This window comes from Palaemon carinicauda, chromosome 1 (assembly GCF_036898095.1).
Source record: "Palaemon carinicauda isolate YSFRI2023 chromosome 1, ASM3689809v2, whole genome shotgun sequence".
NCBI lineage: Eukaryota > Metazoa > Arthropoda > Malacostraca > Decapoda > Palaemonidae > Palaemon > Palaemon carinicauda.
The window spans coordinates 180,876,402-180,900,136 of NC_090725.1; the positions used below are offsets into that span (position 1 = coordinate 180,876,402).

At 46.3% G+C, this 23,735-nt stretch overlaps 1 protein-coding gene across 1 annotated transcript in view; it reads right to left on the minus strand.

Moving 5' to 3' along the window:
• The window catches only part of LOC137652938 (V-type proton ATPase catalytic subunit A-like), a 63,750-nt gene extending 42,666 nt beyond the window's left edge, over positions 1-21,084 (minus strand). The window contains exons 1-2 of the mRNA XM_068386335.1: positions 20,933-21,084; positions 3,127-3,220 (exon numbers count right to left, since the gene is read on the minus strand). Of these exons, the coding sequence (XP_068242436.1) occupies positions 3,127-3,220; positions 20,933-20,935 (97 nt within the window). The 5' untranslated portion in view covers positions 20,936-21,084. The remainder of the gene's footprint in view (positions 1-3,126; positions 3,221-20,932) is intronic.
• Between the last annotated feature and the right edge of the window lie 2,651 nt (positions 21,085-23,735).

A 23,735-nucleotide genomic window follows, 5' to 3' on the forward strand; every position in this document is an offset into this window, starting at 1 on the left:
CTCCTCTCTTCTTTCCTCTCTTTCCCTCGGCACGAGTACTTCCCCTGCTGGGAGCTCTGCCACGAAAGGGTGGAATAAATCTGGACGCCAGAGTGTCTATCCTTGGTCTTGCAGAAAAGGATGTCGAAGGAGTCCCTTTGCGAGCAGAGGACGCAACCAAGTCATGGGTGTCCTTCTGCACGAGTGACAAAGCTATGTCCTTAACCAAATGTTCAGGGAACAAAAACTTAGATAAGGGAGCAAAGAGTAGTTCAGATCTTTGACAGGGAGTAACTCCTGCCGACAGAAAAGAGCAAAGGGACTCTCGCTTCTTAAGGACTCCTGAAGTAAAAGAGGAGGAGAGCTCATTGGAACCATCGCGGATGGCTTTATCCATGCAGGACATAATAAGTACGGAGACATCTCTATCAGCCGATGAGATTTTCCTACTTAAGGCTCCCAAACACCAGTCAAGGAAGTTGAAAACTTCAAAGGCTCTATAAATGCCTTTCAGCAGATGGTCAAGGTCCAAGGAGGACCAACTAATCTTCGAGCGTCTCATGGCTAGGCGGCGGGGAGAGTCTACAAGGCTTGAGAAGTCGCCCTGGGCAGAGGCAGGGACTCCCAAGCAGAGAACTTCTCCCGTGGCATACCAGACACTCGATCTAGACGAGAGTTTAGATGGAGGGAAGGCAAAGGCCGCCTTCCCCAAACTCCTCTTGGTTTCCAACCAATCGCCTAAAAGCCGTAAAGCTCTCTTGGATGAGCGAGAGAGCACAAGTTTTGTAAAGGCTGGCATGTCAGCAGGTATGCCTAGAACAAACTCAGACGGCGGCGAACGAGGAGCAACAGAGACGAAGTGATCGGGAAACAACTCCTTAAAAATTAACATGACTTTCTTAAAGTCCATTGATGGAGGAACTGTTCTGGGTTCATCTACATCTGAAGGATGATCCTCAGGCTGAGGGTCAGCAACGTCCTCATCTGAAGGCTCTTCATCTGACAACTGCTGAGAAACAAGCAAAGGGGTTGGCAATGCTTGACACGCAGCGTCCACACGCACTGGTGCATTAGTAGCGGACCAGGACGCAACGTCATGTAACTGCTTGACAGTCTGTGAACTGTCAACAACAACAGGTGCGTGAGGACGCACAGCGTCCACTCGAGACTGCTTTGACTGCCTAGTCTGAGCAGTCAAAACAACTCTAGACTGCGGTGGTTGACGCTCAGCGTCAAAACAAGTCAACTCCGATGGTTGGCGAACGTCCTGAACGTCAACAGGAGCATTAGCAAGAGGCCTAACGTCCAAATGCGGCTGAAAATCCACACGAGACCGCATCGAGTGAGGTTCTAAATAACTTGACTGACGTGACTTGGCTACGCCAACGTCAACAGGACGCACAAAGGTTCGTTTGGGTGGCTGAAGGCCAGGATCTCGATGAGATAAACGGCTAGGCTCAACGGAAACCTTATCAGCAGAATAGTCTTCCATAAGGGAGGCAAGCTTAGACTGCATGTCCTGCAGTATAACCCATTTAGGGTCCACGGGAATGGGTGCGGTAAACGACGGGGTTAACGTCTGAGACGGCACAACCTTGCCTTGCTTAGGCGGCGAGCAGTCATCCGATGACTGCAATGGGTCAGAACTGTCCCAATGACTACATCCAGGACGCTGGACCTGTCCTGAAGGGACCGACTTCCGCTTAAGAGGCCTAGAAACCTTGCTCCACGGTTTCTTGCGCGAAAAGCCTTCGGAAGACGAGGAGAAAATGGGCTCTCTCGTCTTATGGTAGGGGCGATCTTGGTGAGATACGCCTGATACCATAGAGGGAACGTCTGTTCGCTGATCAAGGCCTCTCGAACCCATAAGTTGTACGACATTACTTCTCCCCTGGGCTTGGGAGCTTGCAAGAGGTCTCAGACTAGGTGAACGACAGGCACGAACAGACGAACCCTCGGTCGCAACACTGTTCACAACACTTTGCGCACTAATCACTTTCCCACTATTTTCCGCTGTGGCACTCTGATACTTAAGCTCTTTCACGTCAGCCATGAGTTGATTACGATCAGTTGCTAACGCTTCAACTCTTTCCCCCAAGGCATGAATAGCACGTAACATGTCTTGCATAGATGGTTCCTGAGTGCTAGAAGGGGGGTTAGGAACAACCACTACTGTACAGGGGAAGGATTAGGTTCAGGGGCATGTGGAGAGGAAAAAATCTACAGACCTAGAGGAACTCCTCCTTACCCTATCTCTCTCGAGCCTACGTGCATACTTATCGTATTCGAGCCAATCGAATTCCGAAAGGCCCACGCATTCCTCACACCGATCTCCCAATTGACAGGTTTTACCCCGACAATTGGAACACACAGTATGTGGGTCGAGAGATGCCTTTGGAAGACGCCTATTACAGTCCCTAGCATTACACTTACGAAATCTAGGTACTTGTGAAGGGTCAGCCATTTTGAATTAGTCAAAGAAAGTTCAAAAAACAATCCAAGTCATCAACAATTAAATCTGTTCAATAAAGAGTTCAAGAGTTTAAGTTGAGGAAAAACACCTGCACTGCGAAAGCTCAAACCAAAATGAAGTACTTCACCAAATATGTTGAGAAAACTCCAGGTTCTACAGCGAGTAATGATACGTCTTGTCGCCAAGGTCGACAGAGAAGAATTGAAGGGTTTGTTTACATGCAAGAGTGGTATCTGGCCGATAGTTGGCGCTGGTGGGCACACCCGCAACCTTCATAGCGATCGCTCGCGAGTTTTTTGAGTGTGTTTTCTGTCGAGCCGCTGAGTAGCAGCTATGATATATTCACCGGCTAAGTTAAATATTTAAAAATACATGTTACAGCGAGTGAAAAATCCAACGATGTTGCCGCTACGACGGCAGAGAAGATATAAAGGGACAGGGGATGGTTCCGAGGTACCTCGCTAGGGTGCGCAGGTAGTACACCTGGCTATCCAATCGGCGATTGACGCGAGTTTTGAATTTTCTGCCGTGACGTCAGAGACGTAAGCTATATATATAACTACCAGGTAAGTCTTATGTTTGAAATATTGTAACATTTTTATAAAGATGATATCAAAGTGCAACAAATTTTCATTTATATGGCAGGAAAATCTTAATCAAAATCTTCTACATACCAGGACCTGATACACCAAACACATAACCAAGGGCACTTTCTTCCTCTTCATCCAGCATCCTTGCTAACTTTGAAGCTCTATCCATTCCACCTGCCTGGAGTATAAGAAAGAAATTATTAATCAATAGTAAAATCCCAACATATGATAAAACTATGCCTCCTACAATGTCAGTTAGATGACTAATGTTAAACAATATACCAGTAATCCACAGATGACACAAAATTAAGTTTTGAGGCTTCAAGCTGATAGAAATTCCAAACTGAACTTACTGTTAGCCATGTATCCATTTCCCTTTTATATATCCTCATGTTAAGTTTTCAAAATCTTACAACACAGAAGTTATTTTATGGACCTATAAAATCAAGTAAAGCAATCTACTGAACTGTACTGTACTTGAAGAATAAGATAAAACAATATAAAATCTAATAAACTTATTTTATTCACATTTTTTTTTCTCTTGAAGAGCATCCTTAAAAACAGTAACACAAGAGAATCAACACAAATGTTAAAGTTATATAAAAGTGTGATTGGGCTAGTAATCTACGGGTCTGACACATGGACAATAAATTAGACCCAAGAATGAAAAATGGAGGAAGTCAGGATATTGAGATGGATGTGCAGAGTCACAAGAAGAGACAGGATCTGTAATCATTATATTAGAGAAACAGTTCAAGTATTGGAAGTATTGGAAGTGGTTCAGCAAAAACTGAAGGGGTCCATGTTTGTAAAAGGTTTATAAACAGGGAGGTGAATTAGGAACAAATGACATATGAGAGAAAGTAAGACAGGAGGGAGGGAGGGCTCATTGAAAATGACAAATGAACACAAAGAGGAGGACCTTTTCCTAGTGAAGGGTTTTTTTTTTAAGGGATGATTTCAACTCCCTATTTTGTAAGGGTTTCAAATCATCCCCTTTATCCAGGAATGCTTTAACAACATCTTTTTCCTGGAATGGTTTTAACATAGCCCTTTCTCCAAGGAAATTTGCAGTGCTTCCTATATATTTCTTGTAAAGGTTTCAACCAGGACCTTTCTTCAAAGGATTTTTTCAACTCTGCCCTCTTCAGGGATGATTTCACACCTACTCTTTTTCAAGGGATAATTTGAACTTTACCTTTCCCAGAAAGTTTCTATACATTCCCTTATCAACAGAAGATTGCATTGCTACCTTTTTCCAAGGATGGTTTCCGTGCAATCCCTTTTAAAGAAGTTTTCACCCTAACTGCTTTTTATCAAGGGAGGTTTTCAACTACCTTTTTTCAAAGGAGTCTCTGGTGCAATTTATTTTACAAGTAAAATTGCATTGCTACCTTATCCCACAGAAATGTTCAGACTGACCCTTTTCCATCAAGGGAGGTTTTCAATTTGACCTTTCTCAAAGGAGTGTGTCTGCATTCCATTTTAAGGGGCCCAGCCAGTATGCCAATATATGGCGGGATACTACGATAAACACAAAATCCTGAAAAAATTTACCGAGCTATGTATGGCAAGGGAGAATGCGTATACGAAATATTCTGTCAAAATTCCTCTTACATTTATAGTTACAGGGTAATTAGTAAAAGTAACTCGATAAGGCTAAAACATTGATCCCTTCAAGAAAATGCAGTATTTCCTCTATCGTAAATTTTGATAATTATTACATTCTAATATGAAAAAAAATTGTAAACAGAGATATCGGTATAGATTCCATGAGTCAAAAGATGAAGTATTACACCCTTCGGCCTTCAGTACTAGTACAAACCAAAGGGAGAGAGTACGTTTGAGTCTGACCTCTGACATTCACTCGCTTTTACGTCTTTCTTGGTTTCGGCAAGAATTTCTTCATGCCAAAGAGAAAAAGACAATTTCAACATCTCACTAACATAATGGAGAAGAAAATTGGCTCTAATAAGAGTTCAGAAGTGGATAATATCGACGATATTAGTGAAGTTAGAGAAGGAGAGGGAGAGAGAGTGTTGTGGATGAAAGAGCGAACGTCTCGCCTGACAAGAGCCAAATGAAGCATGATATTGACCAAAGGGATCCTCATTTATGATTATGATAAATAATATTGCTTTGCTTCATTAATATCCAAAAAAAAAAGAACATAAAATTCATAATATTCATGATTTATTAATAGTGTCTTTGTAAAAATATAAAGGGAAACTGACTGCCCATATCTCAAAACTATATTTCTGGGTCGACCTGTGGCGGCCGGTGAAAAGAGTCCTTCTAATATACCTTTTCTGATAAAACCTTCCAATTATACCAGAAAAAGATAAAAGCATGGAATGCTGAGGTTACAACCCTCGCGCGAGCACCTTTTGGGTGTGGTGTATAAAGCAAAGGCGCGTGAAATCCACTATTCACAGGTTGTCTTCCATTTAGTTAATTCCTTCGTCAAAGGGATGGACCGATACAAAGGCCCTAGCCAACCCACCAGCGCCACACCACCCACGCCCCGACGCGAGCGCCATCTGAACAACATCCTTCCTTCTTTTTGGACTTCGACATTGTGAAAATTTTTTGTGGTGCTCTCGGCTTTTTTCACACTCGTGGATTTATTTCGTCATGTCCGAAGCTCCATCTTCACACATTCCAATTGCCCATATCTCAAAACTATATTTATTGACCTTCAAATTCTATAAGATATAGCACTGTAATCTGATATATAGCTTAGGAAAGACATTATAAAACAATCAAATGTTGCCCTTTTTTCCAATATTTTTCTTTTTTTATTATTTTCTTTTTTAATATTTTCCTGGATTTTTATTTTTTTTACCATAATGAAAAAATTCATATCTAGCACAAAAAAATTGACTTAGGAAAAAAACTTTCTACATTTGATTGGATGTCTACATCAGGTCGAATATTCGGTAGTAATCCCAGGTCTTAATATTAATTATCAATGGAGGAGATAGAATTTGTAAAACATCACAAATTTTTAAGTAATTTGTATTTTTCCTAACATACAGTACTTACCTAGAACTACCTTCTTAGGAGTTACTGGTAACTCTACCTAACCGACCAGCTTTTTGTAGTTTACCCTCTTTCCGTTTTCTACGGGGTCAACCTCAGGCAGTGTGATACGTGCTCTGAGGCGACCCGGGGTCGGGCAGCGTGCCAGCTCCGGTTGAATCGTCAATAAGTTTCGTTGGAACAGGTACTACTCGATCCTGCAGGTTCTCGGGGAAGGATGGGTGGGCCATAACCCGAAGGTAGTTCTAGGTAAGTATGTTAGGAAAAATACAAATTACTTAAAAATTTGTGATTTGTTCAAACACGGTTACTTACCTAGAACTACCTTCTTAGGAGACTTACACTTTAGGAGGTGGGAGTGTCCTGCAGGGATCAGAAGTCGACGGGGATGCACGCGAGAGAGGGAACCTCTAAGGAGGTCTTGGTTCCACGACCACTAGAAAACTGCACGAAAAGTAGGGGAAACTATCCAAAAAACTCACTTAGTGTCTAATGGCTTACCCTTTCAAAACCAACTCCGATACATGTCCTCTTGAAGGGCGTTCCTTCAAGTGACTAAGGTCTTTTCAACATCTTCCTGGCCCGGACGGTCCGGGGAAGGAAGCAAAGGGGGTAAGGTTAAGGAAGGAACTAGTGTCTCTTGGCATTAACACCCCCGGTTACCCTGGGGCTATGACCTTAGATCTCTTGAAGGGCCAAGATGATTGGGCCAATGGAAAACCTGTCCAAGGATATCCTCGAGCAACCGTTGAGATAGTGTTCCGTGAAGGTGGACTGTCTAGACCAGGTCCCAGCCTTCAGGATCTTTCCCACAGCCGTGTTTTTCTCGAAGGCCAGGGAGGTGCTCAGACCTCTAATATCATGTGGCCTTGGTTTTCCTGGGAGAGGAATCCCAGAAGCCTCGTAGGCACTCTTTATCACCTGTCGCAGCCAGAAAGAGATAAGAGTTCTTCGAGATCGGTTTCTTCACCCGGCCTGTTGAGATGAAAAAATTTTTGATCTGAGGGGGGAATTTTGCGGTCCTCTCCAGGTATTTTCTTACTGTTCTCACGGGACATAAGAGTAGATCTTTTGGGTTGTCGGAGCGAGGGATGGCTGGCACCAAAAAACCATCAAACCGAGGATCCCAACACGCCGGGTTCTACGTCTTCGCCACAAAGCTAGGGACGAACCTAAAGGTAACTTCTCTCCACCCTTTGGAGTGTGAGACCTCGTAAGAGAGGCCGTGTAACTCGCTCACTCTTTTCGCCGAGGCCAGGGCTAAAAGAAATGCTGTTTTAAGGGTGAGTTCCCTGTCTAGTACGTCCCTGAGAGGTTCGAAGGGTGGCCCTGACAGAACCTTGAGAACTCTGGCTAGGTCCCACTGCGGAACCCGTACCTCCTGGGGGGGACATGACTGTTCAAAACTGCGGATGAGCATAGAGATATGCCTTGAGGCTCCCAAGTCAATGCCCCTAAGAAGGAAGACTTGACCTAGGGCTGCTCGAACTCCTTTGATGGCCGGAATGGACGAACCCACGTCGTCTCTCAGGTACACCAGAAAGTCTGCAATGTCCTGGATCGTCGCCCCTAAGGGCCTGATGTTCTTGGACGCACACCACTTCACTAAGACTGCCCACTTTGCCTGGTAGACTACTTCCGAGGAACGCCGTAGATAACCCGACATCCTCGCCTCGGTTCTCGATGAGTATCCTTCTTTCTTCAGGAGCTTCTCGATAACCTCCACGCGTGAAGGTGGAGGGATCGAGGGTTTTCGTGCCACCTGTGAAAGTGAGGTTGACGCAGGTGGTCTGGCCTGTTCGGAAGCGGCCAAGGAGGACGAAGATCTAATTCTTTTAGGTCTGCGAACCAGTCTCTCTCCGGCCACCAGGGCGCTACCAAAGTCATCGACAGGTTGGACGACACTCTCACTGTTCACCACTTGCCTGATCAAACTGAAGGGAGGGAAGGCGTACACATCGAGGTCGTCCCAGGGATGTTGGAAGTCGTCCTCGAACCCTGCTGACGGGTCTGGGATCGGAGAACAGAACACGGGGAGTTGGGCGTTCAGACGTGTGGCGAATAAGTCTATCACTGGGGAGCCCCACATTAGGATGACTGCCCGAGCTACCTCCGGGTGTAGGGTCCACTCTGAACCTATCACTTGACCCGCCCTTCTGAGGCCGTCGGCCATCACGTTCCTCTTTCCTGGGATGAACCTTGCTGTCAGTTCTATCCCTTCTTCTGTCGCCCACTCTAACAGTTCCATGGCTAGGGCGCATAGGACCCTTGACTTCATGCCTCCCTGTTTCTTTACATACGCCACTACCGTGGCGTTGTCGCACATTGACGCCACAGAGTTTCCTCGCAGGAAGTGTATGAACTGTCGACACGCCCTCAGAACCGCTATCATCTCCAGGATGTTTATATGGAGAGACGCCTCCTCGCTGGACCACTGCCCTTTTGTCGATTCCCCTAGCAGGTGTGCTCCCCAACCCTCCTTCGATGCGTCCGTGAACAACAGCATCTCCAGGTGATCGGGGGCAAAGGGCATTCCCTTCTCTGTGTTCGACCTGAAGTACCACCAAAGAAGGGTCTCTCTCGTCTTCGGGAGGACTGGGACTATTTGTGGGGCTCCTTGCCTTGGGTCCACGACTCCTTCCAATTCCACTGTACCAGGCGGAACCTGAGTCTCCCTTGCGGTACTAATTTTTCCAGCGAAAACCAGATGACCCAGTAACTTCTGCCAGTCCTTGGCCCTCCTGGGTTGTCTCGTCAGGAAGGGTTGAAAGATATGGTCCAGGTTGGCTAACCTCTCCCCTGAGGGGAAGGCTCTTACTAACTGGGTGTCCAGGACCATCCCCTAGTAAGTCATTCTGGTGCTGGGAACTAGTTGGGACTTCCCTAGGTTGACCGTGATCCCTAATACCCTGCAGAGGTCGAGCAACATAACGCCTTGCTCCTTCAGTTGTTCCCCTGAGGCAGAAAGAAGCAACCAGTCGTCCAGGTACCTGAGCAGTCGTATGCCTTTCTCGTGTGCCCATGCCGAGAACGTGGTGAACAGCCTCATGAACATTTGCGGGGCCGTCGAAAGGCCGAAGCACAGGGTTTTGAATTGCAGGACACTGGACTCCCACTTGATTCCGAGGAACTTCCTGCTGGAGGGGTGCACGGGGATTTGAAAATAGGCATCCTTGAGGTCGAGAGACATGAGGAAATCCCCCTCCCTCAAGGCTGCTAGCACTGTCTTGGGGGTGTCCATTTTGAAGTCCGTCTTCGAGACGAACTTGTTGAGGGCTGAGAGATCTATGACCGGCCTCCACCCTCCTGTCGATTCCTCCACAAGGAAGAGCCTGCTGAAGAAACCCGGGCCGGGCTCTCCACTGTCTCTAAAGCTCCCTTGACGATCATGGACGCTACTCCCTCTTGTAGTGCCGACCTCTTCAAGATGGTCCTTTGGAACCAGCCACTCGGCCCGATGGGCTGGGATGAGAGGGGGAGGCTCTTCTAGGAAAGGGAGTCTGTAGCCCTCTTTCAGGACCGTCACCGTCCAGGGACCCGCACCGAGATCCCGCCATGCTTGCCAAAAATGTCTGAGGCATCCCCCTACTAGGGGCTCCTGAAGGAGTAGGGGGGGCCTCTCTTCCTACCTCATTCTGGAGGAGCGGCCAGAGCGACCTCTCCTAGAGTTACTGTAGGAGGGTCTGAAGGCTGACGGAGGGGCTGCGTTGGTCCTACGGGTGGCTGCTGAGAGGTTTGAAGCCAAGGAGCTGACGGTCGGTCTCTTCGAGGCAGCAAAGGGGCGGACTGGGAGGAGTGAGGGACGTCCGCTGAGGCTCTTCTAAACACGGACTTCCTCATGGGGGGGGGTCCTAAGGTCCATGTCTCTCACCCTCCTCACTTTCTCCATGGTATCCTCCACCAAATTGATGGGGAAAATGTCGTTTCCCCACACGGAGGAATTTCTCTGTCTCCTAGCTTCTATGGCCGGTAACTTCCGCACCAACTTGCTAAGGACAGTATCCCTCTTTCTAAGTACCCAGTTCGTAGCCATAGACAGGGAATGGGACGACAAAAACTTAATGGCCTTGCATCCCGAAGTAACTAGCTCCTTCAGCGTGGCCTGATTGTCTGGAAGGGAGAGGTCGTGGGACGCCTGAAACCCCACCAAGTCGCAAGACCACCAAACCAACCAGAAGGACACGTAGACAAGGTCCTGTGCCATGTCCTCCATCATAGAGGCTTCTGACGGGGAAAAGCACACGGGGGCAGTGGGCCCTGTCTTCCGAGGCTCCCTGGTTCAGTGAGGTCACCGCTGTTCTACCACGGGGTCCGCTGCGATGCCCTAATGGGACGTAGAAACGTTTCTGCGATTTCAGCCCTGGAAGCAGCTTGGAGGAACTCTGTCTTCTGGGGGCCTCCGCCAATCCTGCCAGGTAGCTATCTATTTTCTCCATCTCCAACTTCACGTCCAGATCGAGAGGGAGAGACAATGAAGGCTTTTGATGATCAATATGGACAGTCCGGAGAGCACGGCCTTTGCTGCCGAGGGCTTAGGTTCGTCTAATCGGTGGTATCGACGAATTAGGGCCAGAACCTTACGGTAGGAGGAGATGTCGTCAGACGAGCACTTCCCTCCTTCCACCAGGCCGTCCGTCACCAGTTCCTCCGTACAGGGGCACTCCGTGACGGTGGGAAAGGCAACGCTGGACGAATCTGCCCGTGGTATGGGCTGCCCCTTGGGGACGAAGGTATCCGTCATGGGAGTACCTTGTTCCACGGGGGACTCCGTGGATGGGGGATCCATGCGGACCGACGGGCGCCCTTGGTGCTTTAGGAAGGCCTCCAAGGTGCCCGTGGTCGACGCTAAGCCTTCCTTCATAAGATACCCGTGGTATGGGCTGCCCCGTGGGGATGAAGGTATCCGTCATGGGAGTACCTTGTTCCACGGGGGACCCTGTGGATGGGGGGATCCATGCGGACCGACGGGCGCTCTTGGTGCTTTAGGAAGGCCTCCAAGGTGCCCATGGTCGACGCTAGGCCTTCCTTCATAAGATACCCATGGTATGGGCTGCCCCATGGGGACAAAGGTTTCCGTCATGGGAGTACCTTGTTCCACGGGGGACTCCGTGGATGGGGGATCCATGCGGACCGACGGGCGCCCTTGGTGCTTTAGGAAGGCCTCCAAGGTGCCCGTGGTCGACGCTAAGCCTTCCTTCATAAGATACCCGTGGTATGGGCTGCCCCGTGGGGATGAAGGTATCCGTCATGGGAGTACCTTGTTCCACGGGGGACCCTGTGGATGGGGGGATCCATGCGGACCGACGGGCGCTCTTGGTGCTTTAGGAAGGCCTCCAAGGTGCCCATGGTCGACGCTAGGCCTTCCTTCATAAGATACCCATGGTATGGGCTGCCCCGTGGGGACAAAGGTTTCCGTCATGGGAGTACCTTGTTCCACGGGGGACTCCGTGGATGGGGGATCCATGCGGACCGACGGGCGCCCTTGGTGCTTTAGGAAGGCCTCCAAGGTGCCCGTGGTCGACGCTAAGCCTTCCTTCATAAGATACCCGTGGTATGGGCTGCCCTGTGGGGATGAAGGTATCCGTCATGGGAGTACCTTGTTCCACGGGGGACCCTGTGGATGGGGGATCCATGCGGACCGACGGGCGCTCTTGGTGCTTTAGGAAGGCCTCCAAGGTGCCCATGGTCGACGCTAGGCCTTCCTTCATAAGATACCCATGGTATGGGCTGCCCCGTGGGGACAAAGGTTTCCGTCATGGGAGTACCTTGTTCCACGGGGGACTCCGTGGATGGGGGATCCATGCGGACCGACGGGCGCCCTTGGTGCTTTAGGAAGGCCTCCAAGGTGCCCGTGGTCGACGCTAAGCCTTCCTTCATAAGATACCCGTGGTATGGGCTGCCCCGTGGGGTTGAAGGTATCCGTCATGGGAGTACCTTGTTCCACGGGGGACCCTGTGGATGGGGGGATCCATGCGGACCGACGGGCGCCCTTGGTGCTTTAGGAAGGCCTCCAAGGTGCCCATGGTCGACGCTAGGCCTTCCTTCATAAGATACCCATGGTATGGGCTGCCCCGTGGGGACAAAGGTTTCCGTCATGGGAGTACCTTGTTCCACGGGGGACTCCGTGGATGGGGGATCCATGCGGACCGACGGGCGCCCTTGGTGCTTTAGGAAGGCCTCCAAGGTGCCCGTGGTCGACGCTAAGCCTTCCTTCATAAGATACCCGTGGTATGGGCTGCCCCGTGGGGATGAAGGTATCCGTCATGGGAGTACCTTGTTCCACGGGGGACCCTGTGGATGGGGGGATCCATGCGGACCGACGGGCGCTCTTGGTGCTTTAGGAAGGCCTCCAAGGTGCCCATGGTCGACGCTAGGCCTTCCTTCATAAGATACCCATGGTATGGGCTGCCCCGTGGGGACAAAGGTTTCCGTCATGGGAGTACCTTGTTCCACGGGGGACTCCGTGGATGGGGGATCCATGCGGACCGACGGGCGCCCTTGGTGCTTTAGGAAGGCCTCCAAGGTGCCCGTGGTCGAAGCTAAGCCTTCCTTCATAAGATACCCGTGGTATGGGCTGCCCCGTGGGGATGAAGGTATCCGTCATGGGAGTACCTTGTTCCACGGGGGACTCCGTGGATGGGGGATCCATGCGGACCGACGGGCGCCCTTGGTGCTTTAGGAAGGCCTCCAAGGTGCCCGTGGTCGACGCTAAGCCTTCCTTCATAAGATACCCGTGGTATGGGCTGCCCCGTGGGGATGAAGGTTTCCGTCATGGGAGTACCTTGTTCCACGGGGGACCCTGTGGATGGGGGGATCCATGCGGACCGACGGGCGCTCTTGGTGCTTTAGGAAGGCCTCCAAGGTGCCCATGGTCGACGCTAGGCCTTCCTTCATAAGATACCCATGGTATGGGCTGCCCCGTGGGGACAAAGGTTTCCGTCATGGGAGTACCTTGTTCCACGGGGGACTCCGTGGATGGGGGATCCATGCGGACCGACGGGCGCCCTTGGTGCTTTAGGAAGGCCTCCAAGGTGCCCGTGGTCGACGCTAAGCCTTCCTTCATAAGATACCCGTGGTATGGGCTGCCCCGTGGGGATGAAGGTATCCGTCATGGGAGTACCTTGTTCCACGGGGGACCCTGTGGATGGGGGGATCCATGCGGACCGACGGGCGCTCTTGGTGCTTTAGGAAGGCCTCCAAGGTGCCCATGGTCGACGCTAGGCCTTCCTTCATAAGATACCCATGGTATGGGCTGCCCCGTGGGGACAAAGGTTTCCGTCATGGGAGTACCTTGTTCCACGGGGGACTCCGTGGATGGGGGATCCATGCGGACCGACGGGTGCCCTTGGTGCTTTAGGAAGGCCTCCAAGGTGCCCGTGGTCGACGCTAAGCCTTCCTTCATAAGATACCCGTGGTATGGGCTGCCCCGTGGGGATGAAGGTATCCGTCATGGGAGTACCTTGTTCCACGGGGGACCCTGTGGATGGGGGGATCCATGCGGACCGACGGGCGCTCTTGGTGCTTTAGGAAGGCCTCCAAGGTGCCCATGGTCGACGCTAGGCCTTCCTTCATAAGATACCCATGGTATGGGCTGCCCCGTGGGGACAAAGGTTTCCGTCATGGGAGTACCTTGTTCCACGGGGGACTCCGTGGATGGGGGATCCATGCGGACCGACGGGCGCCCTTGGTGCTTTGGTGCTTTAGGAAGGCCTCCAAGGTGCCCGTGGTCGACGCTAAGCCTTCCTTCATAAGATACCCGTGGTATGGGCTGCCCCGTGGGGATGAAGGTATCCGTCATGGGAGTACCTTGTTCCACGGGGGACCCTGTGGATGGGGGGATCCATGCGGACAGACGGGCGCCCTTGGTGCTTTAGGAAGGCCTCCAAGGTGCCCGTGGTCGACGCTAAGCCTTCCTTCATAAGATACCCGTGGTATGGGCTGCCCCGTGGGGATGAAGGTATCCGTCATGGGAGTACCTTGTTCCACGGGGGACCCTGTGGATGGGGGGATCCATGCGGACCGACGGGCGCTCTTGGTGCTTTAGGAAGGCCTCCAAGGTGCCCATGGTCGACGCTAGGCCTTCCTTCATAAGATACCCATGGTATGGGCTGCCCCGTGGGGACAAAGGTTTCCGTCATGGGAGTACCTTGTTCCACGGGGGACTCCGTGGATGGGGGATCCATGCGGACCGACGGGCGCCCTTGGTGCTTTAGGAAGGCCTCCAAGGTGCCCGTGGTCGACGCTAAGCCTTCCTTCATAAGATACCCGTGGTATGGGCTGCCCCGTGGGGATGAAGGTATCCGTCATGGGAGTACCTTGTTCCACGGGGGACCCTGTGGATGGGGGGATCCATGCGGACCGACGGGCGTCCTTGGTGCTTTAGGAAGGCCTCCAAGGTGCCCGTGGTCGACGCTAAGCCTTCCTTCATAAGATACCCGTGGTATGGGCTGCCCCGTGGGGATTAAGGTATCCGTCATGGGAGTACCTTGTTCCACGGGGGATCCTGTGGATGGGAGGATCCATGTGGACCGACGGGCTGCCCTTGGTGCTTTAGGAAGGCCTCCAAGGTGCCCGTGGTCGACGCTAAGCCTTCCTTCACAAGATGTACGTCCTTCCTAAGGGAAGAAGAAGCGGAGGCCACCGTTGGGTTAGTCACTAAACGGGGGGCCTGGTTCGACCCCTCTTGCCGGGCGACTGGTCCGAAGGAGGAGGTAGGAGGATGAGACACAGAAGGCGAGGCTCTAGGGAGCCACCCGGAAGCGGCCGCGGCTGTGGTAACCTTAAACAGCTCGCTCCGGGGCACTATGATGTTCCCCCACTCCTTGGACTTGCTCTTCTTGGCTTTCTTCTTAGAGGAAACGTCCAAGACTGCGGGGGGAAATCCTCGACGTTTCTCAGGTGAGGGAGGCTGTAGAAACACGGGGCGTAGCGTAGACAAGGGAGCGGTTGAAGTACCTGAAATACGCCATGATGCTGGGGAAGAATCCACACTTGGTTTCCCCCACATAGGATCTTCCGAGGAGAAGGGACCTGCGGGCACCAGGACCTCGCCTCCTACCCACACTCCCGCACTACTCTCAGGCCCCACACATGCCTGCCCACACTAGACACTTCCCCCACAGGAATATCAGACTCTTGGGGAAGGGCAATGGGCCTCTTCCCCGCAACTGACTTACCTCGTCCCCTACTCTGGGTAGGGGAAGAAGGATGGGAGCTACGGTCTGCCGAGACGTCTGGGGAAACCACAGGTGACGAGACACTGGATTCCTTAGGCGACTTCTTAGCCGCCGCCTTCTTCTTAGTCCCGCAGAGCACCCACTGGAATTCTTAAGTCCTGTCTTTGAAAAACGCCATCAGCCAGCCGGCCGCCGTAAGAGGAAAATTTCATTGCTACCTTATCCCACGTTTTCAGCCTGAACCCTTTTTTCAAGGAATAATTTCAACTTTATCTTTTTCCTAGGCAGGTTTCCATACAATTCCCTTCAAGGTAAAATTCTAGTGCCACCTCTTCTGCACAATTTGCAACCTGACCCATTTTGCAAGACATCTTCAACTCTTGCCTTCTTTATGAAAGGTTTCATCCCAACACTTTTAAAGGGATAATTTGCATTCTTAGACCTCAAGTGTAGTGTGTCTGATATGAAATAGCTACACCATATAGATATGAAAAGCTGAAAACAATGAAGACAATCTTAAACCAGTAAATCGGTTACATAAAAAATATCAATAACTTCAAACAGCTAGTCCTTGAGGGCAAACAAAATGTCAGCAAAGGACAAGAGGCCAAGAAAAAGAGCTTGGTTTTTAACAAATGAATTGATGGTACTCTGCTACTTAACTATTTTGCACTTACAACTTGGTTAGCCTGTGTCCATCTCAAACGGAATCTGCTGAATAAATTCACTCAGGGCTGAGAGGTTGAAGACTGGACTCTGGCTTCCAGAAGCCTTCTCTACAAGATAGAGTCAACTGAAGCAGCCTGGAGAGCCATTGTCAACCTCCTGGAGAGGGCCCTTCTCCAGCATAGCCTGAAATTCTACCTGAAGGACCAGATTCTTCACCAATCCCTGGCGAAAGGATAATGACGTCTCTGGTGGTGGAATCAAGGGAGGTGAGAGCGCCGATAAACAGGAGGTGGTACCTGAATCGAGGGATATCCACCGTCCATCTTCCTAAACAGACCACCACCACCTCCTCCACCTGGACTGTAGGCATCCTCTCACTGGTGGCATTGTGGGTATATTGCCATCCCTAATGTAGTCATTGACCTCAACCTTTTCCTCTGCTTAAGGCCTTGGCAAGCGGAAAAGGGTTGAAACGTCTTAGAGGGAGAGGAACGTTCTCAGGCAGACGGGTCATTATTGGTCTTTGATGACAGAGATCATGAGAAGACACCACCGATTCCTCTCTATGTTCCCTAACACACAGAGCAAGACCAAAAATTTCTCCTGCTAGAATGTGCTCGTGGCAGTGGGGCCCAAGCACACTTATCGTCAGATTGGGGTGATCATGATCATAGCCATTGTGAGCATGTTCTCCGGACAGGATGAGCATGTTCTCCGGACAAGAGGAGCATCGCTTACGCGAGTCTTAATACAGGAGTCTGCAATCACTGCTCTGAACCAAGCTTAGAAGCATGAGCCTTTTCTGTCTCATGAGAAGCATGACCGAGCTGTTCTTGTCTTCCTATCTCGTGGTGAATATGAACTAAAAACACATCGTCTTTTTTTTTAATTGCACAAAAAGTTGGCTAATTCAGAAAGTCTTTGAAGATTTTTGGTGTTCAATCTGTTCTGAAGAGGAGTTTTAATTCTTTCATTTTACCTTGTTTTGAGTATATTGTTCTCCTCTTTGGTCTTCAGCAGCTGAATCTCATCTTAATTTGTTGAACAAACACTTGCAGGCTACTGGATTTCTTATTCCTGATTTCTGGAACTGTCATTCAATTAATTCTTTATGTTGCATAAAATTTTCCATAACTCTGACCATCCTTTGCATTCAGATCCTCCCAGCAATCCGACTCATAATACAAATTATGCAGTTGATTCTAATATCATTGCTTTCTCCACCATAAGGCTCAATACTGCACAGTATTCTATGACCAAATTGTGGAATGATCTTTCTAATCAGGCAGTTGAATCGGTGGACCTTCTAAAGTTTACACTTGCAGTGAATGATTTTATGTTGAACAGGCTGACATAAGTCTCTATATAGTTTATACAAGAATAATCTAATTTATTAATGTTATCGTTCTTAAATGTATTTAATGTTTATTGACACTTGCTTCTCTTGTAGAGTATTTACTTCTTTATTCCCTTTCCCCGGGTATTACAGGATAATAAAAATTTATTGAATCTATTATAACTGTCGGGGTCAAGGTCAATTTACAGTACAACAATTATTACGACAATTACAGAAACCGTGACTAAATAAAGATTTCCTCACACAATGTGTCCCATTCTCAGCCTTTTATCTACCCCAAGGTGGGAATCAAAACATGACTAATAACAAAGGGTAATTATTATCAAAACTTCCTTTAAAAACTGTACAAAGATTAATTCAGTGGGAGATTTATAGTTCTTCCAAGTCTCAAAATTCTGTCTCGGGACATGCGCCGGGATTCAGCAATTTGCTGGCGAGACATATTAATTTCTCGCAGCACCAGAGACAGGCTAAGCCAGCGACTCTCCAGGTACAAGCTGGGTGTCTTTAATCGATCGATAACCTCCCATAACAGTTGGTATTTGCGGGTGATCAACATTCTTTGAGGTAAACCAGAGACAGAATCCGCAGACTTAGAAGAGGACAATAGAAATCCCGAAAAATCAGGCAATGACTCAGGGCAAAGATGTGTTTCGGGCGACCCAAACAGTGTTGTAGCATTTAGGTTAGATACACCTGACTATGCCACTTAAGCCTCGAGCTCTGACCGGTATTTCAATCTCCCATCAGAATGTCCGTAAGGGTTTGAATTCAGAGGTGACTCAGGAATGGAGGATGGTTCCCTCTCTATAGTATTTGTCTGGTCAGTGAGATGAGGTCTTCACTCATGACTTGAGGCTGAACTAAAGGTAGGTCAAGAACAGGACCTTTTGACTTAGTCCATGGGGGACTAAATCCACTTGAGGTGGGATCTTCAGGCGACAGTCAGACATCACAATCGGGTGGCAAAAAGCCGAGAAAGTCATAATCAGGATGAATAGACACTGCCGATTCAGAAACAGGGCTTTCTAAAGTAGCAGGTCTAGACCAATCTGGACTTGTACTCTTGGAACCAACAGAGACTAGTTCCAAAAATGGAATACTGGAAACTTCCCAGAATTCCCAAGTCCCTGGAGGATGAACGACACCTTCCTCTCGGAAAGAAGAAGCTAGGAACTGGGGAGTTGGAAATTCAGGCACAGGAGAGTGAACAACCGATGGTAAACAAGAAACTACACCAGAAGCTGAAGGTTCACATGCCTCCATGCCTCTCAAAAGACTGAAAAATTAGCAGTGGAAATTGTGTGAAAGTATCGAAAAGGTGTTAGTTCATAGTAAATCTGTCACCTGATTGGGTATTCAAGTTACGTGATTCTAGTTTTGTTAAAATGCTTGCCCCAAAGTAAAATGTGGAAAACCATCATTGGTTAAAAACTATGACGCTTGGGTGACGTCTTGCTACGTGGAATACAGTCGATGATGTAATAATGACAATCTGTGTTCTTAACGTACAAATGAACAAACAAGATCTCGGTCTGAAGAGGAATTTGAGTTATGAAGTCAAGGTACAGTTTTTTTCAGGTGGGTCAAAATTAATTTTGATTTTAAAACCATTTCTAGACCTAGCGCTGCTTAGACTTGTATATCACATGAAACCTTGGACTTCCCAGTTAATATAAGATAGTTTAATTGCTATCGAAAATTAAATTCGCTAGAAGAAATGGCCGAGTGCTGGCTAGCTTGCTGTTTTTCTCTATATGTTTAATGGGGGCTGGGGCATAATAACTTACGTGTCAGTCGATTTAAATGGGAAGTATGTTTTTCATTCTAAGTCCATTGATTACATCCGAGAGACTGAAGGAGACTTATTGCACATGCATTTTTTTCCATGGATTGCGGAACTTTCTGTGCATTTACAATGACTTATTTGTCAGGTGGTTTTTTTAAACCAATTAACAGCTTACAATTACTTCTTCATAACTTCCCGGATGTTGTTCAACAACAGCCATTTTTTTCCTATCTTCGCCTTCAGTTTTAAGTTAACCACCATTTCGTAAAGATGTCTGGAAGGGTGAACTTAAGTGAAGTATATCAATCTATTTTGAAATTAGTGTAATTACGTTTATGTCAGCAATCGATTATGATGGAAATGCTCTCCGTTCAGTGTAAAGCTATTGTTAATCATGTGAAATTAAAAAATAACAGCGAAATAAGGCCTCAAAGGTCCGATTCTGACTTAATTTTCAGGGAAGGCCAGCACATTTTCTACTGCAAAGCTTTTGTAATGATTGCCAAGAAAACAAAAAAGGTGACGATGTCAACCATTAGCTATGATTTACTTTTTCATAATGGATGGATTTATTTGTGATTTACTTTATCATACTCCAAGGATTTATTTATGATTTACTTTTAGTTTGTGACCTGAGAAGGGGGTGTCCAGCTAGCTCTTGTAACCTGGGAAGTGGGGTCCGGGTGGCTTACACCCCGCCTAGGGGTTGTGACCTGGGAAGGGGGGTCCAGGGGGGCTTGCCCCCCCGGATGAGGGTTGTGACCTGGAAACTACTAGGTTAGGTTAGATTAGGTTAGGTGGGTTTGTTAGGTTCTGTACCCTTTAACAAATCTCAAAAGTTAGATGATCACGTTTAGGTCTATTTTCAACCATTTACATGAACCATAAATTTTTTTTAACCAGGTTATCTTGGGCTTATTTTGCATTTTTGACCATTATTATTGGTGCAAATCACTCGTTTCTGACACTCCCCCACCCAAAAAACCAGGTTTCCCACTGGGGTCTCCCATAATTGTCTTTAAATAAGGGGGGTCCCAAAACTCACGAATGGGTGGTTTGCCCCAATAATCATGGTCAGAAATGCATAAAACACAAGATAGCGAGTAGTTAAAAATATATGGTTCATGTATTTGGCTAGAAATTAAAGTATTATATATTTACCGACCTCCTACTTCGTAGTGAAAGTACTTAAATTTGATAACTTGCTGACAGAGCTATTGTTTAGAATTACCGCTGTTGAAATTGTAGTGCAATATTGTAAATGTAAAAAAAAAATTTACAAATTGCTGTGCTAGCGGGCAAGACAAATCTTTACTAACAGCGACTGACATTATATAAACTTTGGTATAGAAGCACAATGACTGCTGTATTTCATACCATAATAAATCGGACAGAATAATACAGGGTCAGATGAGAGGATTAAACCCCAAGAACTTTAAACACTAAAGTTATCAAGTTCTGAATATGAGTAATGCATGATATATCGTGCTGTGCACTTATAATAAACTTAAACCATTTCAGGATATTTTAGGACTCGTCAAGGTTTGGTTTTCTTTAGAACGGGAGGGGGGAGGGGCGTAAGGTCGAGATACCCAGAATAGGGTTAAAGTTTCTAAAATTTGAAATTCGAGATAACGAAATAACCCACTATGTAAATTTCCAGTATAACCATTAGTTATATCTCTTGGCCAAAATAACGTAAAGTAAGCCCTAAAAGAAGTGAATTGATATGAGCTACCCTTCTATTAGACTAATCATGTATGCGTTTTGACAATGTTATATCAATACAAAGCGCTGGCTTTCACAATTAATCAGACATAATATGAAATCAAGAATAAAACTGATGAATATCCTTACCATTTTGACGGGGGTAGACAAGTTACAAAATAGTATAACAATCACAACAACTTGACAGATAGTGTTCTTCGATTTTGCCGAACAGCTGTCTTGTGATGGAGGCTTGATTCCCGATTCAATGTATACAAAGATTTTATGCAACTAAATTGGTAATATTGAGATAAAATAGTATTTTCATTATTCTTATAATATTTTATTTGTCAATTTCAATAAATATTGTATTCAACATATAACTAATAACGAAGATATTGGAGTATGACGTCATGAATTTTACTGTGACGTCATTAAATCACATGATGGCAATGACTGAAGTGTACATTACCCACGAGTGTAGTTGGGAACTGTTCAGCACTACAAAATATACCGAAATGTGTGTAAAGCTCTATAAATAAAGTTACAAGAAGTGCCAAAAAGATTATTTTATTTTTAGATCTAATGAATTTTATTTAAGATTGCTTAAACTTAGTGGAAATTCCGGAAACTGAGCTCTTCCATTTAATGAATAATAGCTGTTGATAAGAACTTCAACGTTAACTAGACGGGGAACATTAGAAAGATTTGAATTAGGAGAACATTATGACTGCAGTAAGTCATGTTAGCAAACAGATTGATAACAAGAGCAAATCCAACAAAAAATACAAGGGATAAAAGAACTATAAATAGCACTGCCTAATATATCTCAAGAGAATTTTATGAAGATAATATTGAAAAACACACAAGGAAATTACGAAGATAATGAATTCCAAATAAGGAATAAAATGCATTCTATTTTATAGTATTATACAAGAAAATTATGGGAGTAAGAAAATTTTACACTTTTCTGTAAAGTGGTGCTCTCTCTCTCTCTCTCTCTCTCTCTCTCTCTCTCTCTCTCTCTCTCTCTCTCTCTCTCTCTCTCTCTCTCTCTCTCTCATCAGGAAATTTACCATCGTATATGCTATATCTGGAAAGGCAAAGGACAAAGAATTGAGAGAATGCCATGTTTGTAAGATGTATTGTCACAAAGAGAGGTCTATATAAATATCAACGTCAGTATTAAACACTTAGAAAAAAGTTATATAGGCTATGGTTCTGTTCTAAGTTTATAAGCGATATGAATATATAAAGAACAGAAAAATGTGTCAATATTAATAGCCTACATATTAGGGAAGAAAAGGCTGAATATTATAAGAAAAGGGGAACAGGAAGCAGCAATAGCCATGAATAAGTTATATCGTCTACTAAATTGTACAATGAAAAAAATATAGAAGAAAAAAAAAACAACCCCTGATGGGTAATGATGTTTTTAACATAATAACATCAGATGCTAAACGACTAATTAAGGAGATAGTGGCGGATCAATAATGGAATCATGTGGGGAATGTTGGGGGAAAGGTATTATAGAAATATGACAAAAAACTATGATATTTGACGAAGTAAGAAAGTATAAAAACAAGAACTCAAAAAGGAAACAAAAAGCAAAGTGGCAAATTAAATTAAAATATAAATAGAAGAAAATAAAGCAGAGATGACCAAACTGAGGTTTGCGGATAGTAAAGAAGAAGAGATTACATAGGAAAACTTAACTCAAATGAAGCAGTAATAGATTTGTAAACAAGGTTAAATATGATAGAATTAAAAGAAAATTATAGAGACGGGATGATGAAGGTAGGCTTTGTGTGTTTTGTAGTGAGGCAGACGATACAACAGAACATATATTTTGTTGTAATAAATTTAGAAAATTTAGAAGCAATGTTATAGAATTAGGAAATTTAGAAACACCAACTAAAGATGTTGACCGATATATCAGACAGGTCCTTGACATTAGAAGTAGAAGTATGCAAGCTGTGCTGTCTTTGTAGGAGGTAACTAATACCAATGAACTTTGTGCAGATTGTAGTGCTTTGCACCAACTAGGCCTACGCATCTTCTAGTAGTGTGCCCACAATCACAGTCTTAAAGAGAGAGCAATGTGAAACCTGGAACCTGGGGTACATTGACCAAGAACTGGCAAATAAATTTATAGAAATCTTTTAAAAATAAATATAAAATAAAACTAGATAATTTACAAAAATTCCATATAAGATTAGTGTTGTACCAGATGAACTGACAACACTCACGAGATTTAATAATATAACAAAATACGAAGTCACCAAGATTATTAATGGGGCAAAAATAGCTAACAGTGCGGTTGATCTAATCCCATATCTTATGTAATTAGATAAAGAAACTTTTCTAGCCTTACCGACATAATAGGCCTACTTGCATCGATGAGTGAAGATTCCTAAATCTGAGAAAGTGGCCATAGTTACACTGGTTCTGATAAGTACTCTAGATTATCAATAATTAAGTTCATACAGACCCATTTTGAATCTATCATTTCTTTCAAAAGTGCTAGATTACGTTATTTTTGAACAACTACAACGTTTCAGTCTCTACAAAGAATCAAAGCATTGCCAGACAATTCAGCATAGGCCTACAAACAATTATATTTTACGAAGACATCTGTATGCTCTGTTGTAAAATATATGGTGGAAATAATGAATGAGAACACATGTAATATCTGGATATTACTTAAATCTTAATGCTGCTTTTGACACAGTTGTGTATGCACTGCTACTAAATGTTTACGGTCCATCGGCAAAGAAGATAAAGTCTTTGAATCTCTAAAAGACTCCTTGGTTGACAGAAACTTCTGTGCACGAATTGGAAACTCGGTTATCATATGAACCATTAAATAGGGCTGTTGTGAAGAATTTTTCTTCACTCTTCTTCTTTCTTTTGTATTTTTAGCTCTCTCTTAATAATACAGTAGCAACCCCTT